General features: G+C 32.8%; 1 protein-coding gene across 1 annotated transcript in view; it reads right to left on the reverse strand.

Moving 5' to 3' along the window:
- Positions 1–1,128: 1,128 nt before the first annotated feature.
- Positions 1,129–4,407, reverse strand: part of lamp5 (lysosomal associated membrane protein family member 5) — an 11,813-nt gene continuing 8,534 nt past the window's right edge. The window contains exons 5-6 of the mRNA XM_061929051.1: positions 2,781–2,969; positions 1,129–1,768 (exon numbers count right to left, since the gene is read on the reverse strand). Coding sequence (XP_061785035.1) covers positions 1,590–1,768; positions 2,781–2,969 — 368 coding nt within the window. The 3' untranslated portion in view covers positions 1,129–1,589. The remainder of the gene's footprint in view (positions 1,769–2,780; positions 2,970–4,407) is intronic.

Here is a 4,407-nt window from a genome sequence, read left to right on the forward strand (position 1 = left end):
CTGAATGTACAGAAGATGGACTGATGGTTAGAGAAGCGAGCACAAAGAAAGGCTGAAACGTTGGAGCAGACAGAAGCTGATAGTGAGGTCGACTTGACTCGAAGCTGCAAATGTGGAACTTAAAGCCAAGCTATTTCGACATAAATGGCATGCTTACCCAAATAACCTGGAAAAATGTCCCCAGCCAGCTGGACCAAATGCACAACTGTCCATCAAGTGAGTCACATTTTAAATATTGATCATGATACACATCATGCGTGTTATTACAACTACAGTACATACGCTGTCTGGCTCGCTGTGTACAAACAAAACATGAAATGTGGGCTAATACTTTACAGATACTGTAATATGATTGTTCATATGTTTCAGTCAATACAGATTGGTGTCTTATCGCATTGTGTTGTGGGCTACAAACTCAAAAGCTATCCAGCTGTTGGTGCAAAAGCTATCTTATCTCATGCCATTGCCATAGCTAGCTTACGGCTAATGCTTAGCATGTTGTCACAAGACGATGTTTTGCTCTGCTAGAGAAAAAGTTCCTCAGTGTTTGCTCTTACAATAACAATGTCGCTACAGTGTGGTTATTATACAAGTTACGGAACGTAAATGAAGTAGTTTTGACAGTTTTTGGATGCATTTTTAAAGTGATTTAGGGTTAGAATTGATTGCTCCCATTAGCGGCATTGCTAGCCACCTAGAACAAGAAAATATTTAAATGTTAAAATGCAAAAAAATCCAAAACCTTTTGTCTTCTTGTCTCATGATTGTGATTAAGGGGCAACATTCCAAAACAAGTGCAGTTCCCCTTTAGATTACTTAGTAGATGTTTGTTTTTGAACATTACTTACAGTATGATATTTTTTTAGGCCACGACGTCTGCTATGAATGTGTAGAACAATACAAGCAAAGAAGCTAACGTGTGTTTGTGTTCATTAATCAGCGTGTTGTCTGCAGGTGCATGTTTTACACTGCTTGTCTCTACTGGACGACTCTTCTTGGTCAGCCTCCAATGACTAAATCAATAGTTCATCTGTCCTCTGACTCCTCTCATCACTCTTTTTTATGTCCGCCATGAGACTGCTGCTGATGATGATGAGACGAAGACAATGACAGACCAGAGCTTCAGTAGAAGGTTTTATTTTTTTATGCATAGACTTTTGTTTCTCGCAAAAATATTTGACCTTTTTTCTTTGAAATGACAAAGTCAGGCTTTCTTCCTTTAGTTTAGACAAGTTTAACACATGCGGCGGAAGCAAAAAGTGAAAAGGTACGACAACACTTCACGCGTGACAAGACGTCCACTATGATGGCGACACACACCAACAAACATGGTCAGACGTCAGAGGTTAGAGGTTAGGGAGCGTGGGTTTGAGCAGTGACTTGAGAGAGAAAAAGACGGCAAACGAGAAGTTGGTCAAAGTGGGCGTGGCTTGTATGTGTGGGCGTGGTCAAGGCGATGATGACGCTTAAAGACACAGAGCGGGGTTGTTTGGAGGGTCAACTACTGTACATCCATGCAAGCCCCCAAAGTGTTGAACGTCCATGTCCGCGTTGGAGGACGCTGGAATTGTCCACAGGTAGGAAGTCCCTCACATGTTTTTGTACATGGAGCGGTCGCGGGGTAGCTGCGGCTGGCTGGCAGCGGTCAACTTGAGGTGGAAGTGGTACACGGTGAGCGTTATGACAATGATGAGCGCCAAGATCAGGCCCAAGATCAGCGGCAGGGTCTCTTCCAGGCGCTCCCGCTGGTCCATGATGCACTTGTAGGCTGCAGCACATGCACAAGTCACATGTTAGCGTGGAAATAAGACACTAAACTAAATGTTGTCAGTGGATAGAAGACTTGCGACAAAATAAATAAATACAAATAATGAATGACTCCATCCAATTATGCTTTATTTTGTCCCATAAATATTATGTTTCAAATGTGTAACAATATTTTGTATCAAAGTGTATTTTAAAAACAAGAAGGTTGTGAATGAAGTTGTGCAACACATTTTGTTGAGATTTTTACAGTGTTTTACCAAGTAAAACGTCCACATTTTTATGTACTACAATAAAACAATTACATGTAATAGCACAAATAAAATTATTATACATTATACATAACATGAATAATATACACATTATTTAAAATGTGTTATAATTTATAAAAATGTTTTATACATTTCTAAAACTAATTCTTCGTTTTCTTAAATACAATTGTTAAAAAATAGGTATGATTATAAATAAAATATTTATAAACAGAAAAATATAATTGTTTAAATACCTAAAAAAGCACGATGAAACTTTATACAATTGTATCTAATAAGATAATACAATTAATTATAATAGCCAAGTAACAATAATATAATACATTATATTGTTACGTTATGTATAACATTAATAATATACACATAATTTGAAATATTTTAGAATGTTTTTTTTTTTTTATTGTTGTACATTTCTAAAAAAAAAAATTGTTTCCAAAAAATACAACTAATAAAAATATGTATATAATAAATAAGTTAATTGGAAATATAAAAATACAATTGTTTGAAAAAATTGAAAGCACAATAAAAACTTGTGATATATTCACACCTTTTTAACCTCTGAAAATGTTTCTCGTAAGTCGTAATTTTTTAAAAACATGACAGTAAGTATGTAGTTTATATGTATAATAAATACAAGTTCAAAATGACAATATTTTGCATAGTTATTACTAATTTCTTTGCTGACTGACCACCCTTATGTTCAGATATATTTGTCATCATGGTAGTCATTCAGGTGTCGGTACTCACGCTCGCTGAAGACAAAGTCCGAGGTCATGTCGAAAGGCTGAATCTGGATGTCGTACATGGCGACTGTGACGCCCTTCTGGTGGTCACTGCTGATGAGGGTGAGGGTCTGCTGCGCTGTGCACAAGTACGAGCGCCCGGCGGGGGTCACCAAGGCTGACAGGCGATGTGTGTTGGCCGTGTGCTTTCCAGCTATGGAAACAAAAATGTCATACATCAGTCACATTCATATAAGTGTTGGTTACACTTCTGCATACTTTCACAGGCACTTGATTGAGCACTTTTCTGCAATGGTACATTTTGCATATATATACAGTATGTACAGTATGTATATATGTAATGGTCTATATATGGTGGTAATCGGTGGAAAACTACAACCCTCTCTTCACTCGAGTGTCCTAAACATGAGACTGCAAATCCAATGACATAACCACAAAGTCGATCATGGAACTGCGACCTAGAGTGTCCTGGCGCCAAGTGCACATATGGACACCCTGATGTTTGAACATTGTGTTTGTTATGGATAATCTGTGACGAGCACAAAAGTCCAATAACAAAACACCACTCGAGTTCAAACCTGGGCGGCCATTCTTCCCAATCTCCAGGTTTCTCTGTCGTTGCCAATGTGAGCGTTGAAGTCACCCAGAACAAGGGAATCATATACACATACATATATATATATATATACATACATATATATATATATATATATATATATATATATATATATATATATATATATATACACATACATATACATATACATATACATATATATATGTATATGTATATGTATATATATACATATATATATATATATATATACATATATATATATATATACACATATATATATATATACATAAATATATATATATATATACATAAATATATATATATATATATGTATGTGTATATATATATATATATATGTATATGTATATATATATACACACACACACACATACATATATATATACATTTATATACATATATATGTATAAATATGTGTGTGTGTATATGTATATATATATATATGTATGTGTATATATATATGTATGTGTATATATATACTGTATATGTATATGTATGTATATATATATATATATATATATACACACACACATACATATATATATATACACATTTATATACATATATATGTATAAATGTGTGTGTGTGTGTGTATATATATATATATATATATATGCATATACCTGTATATACATATACGTGTATATATATATATATATATATATATATATATGCATATACCTGTATATACATATACGTATATATATATATATATATACACACGCACATATATATATATATATATATATATATATATATATATATATAGCGTATACGTATATATGCATATATGTGTATATGTATATATATACATGTATATATATACACATATACATACATATGTAAATATGTGGATATATATATATATATATGTATATATATCTACACATACACATATATATGTATATATGAATGTGTATATATATGTATATATACATATACATATATATATATACATATATATATATATATATATACACATATGTATATATATATATACACATACTCATATGTATGTATATATGAATGTGTATAT

This window comes from Nerophis lumbriciformis, linkage group LG34 (genome assembly GCF_033978685.3).
Source record: "Nerophis lumbriciformis linkage group LG34, RoL_Nlum_v2.1, whole genome shotgun sequence".
NCBI classification, from domain to species: Eukaryota; Metazoa; Chordata; class Actinopteri; order Syngnathiformes; family Syngnathidae; genus Nerophis; species Nerophis lumbriciformis.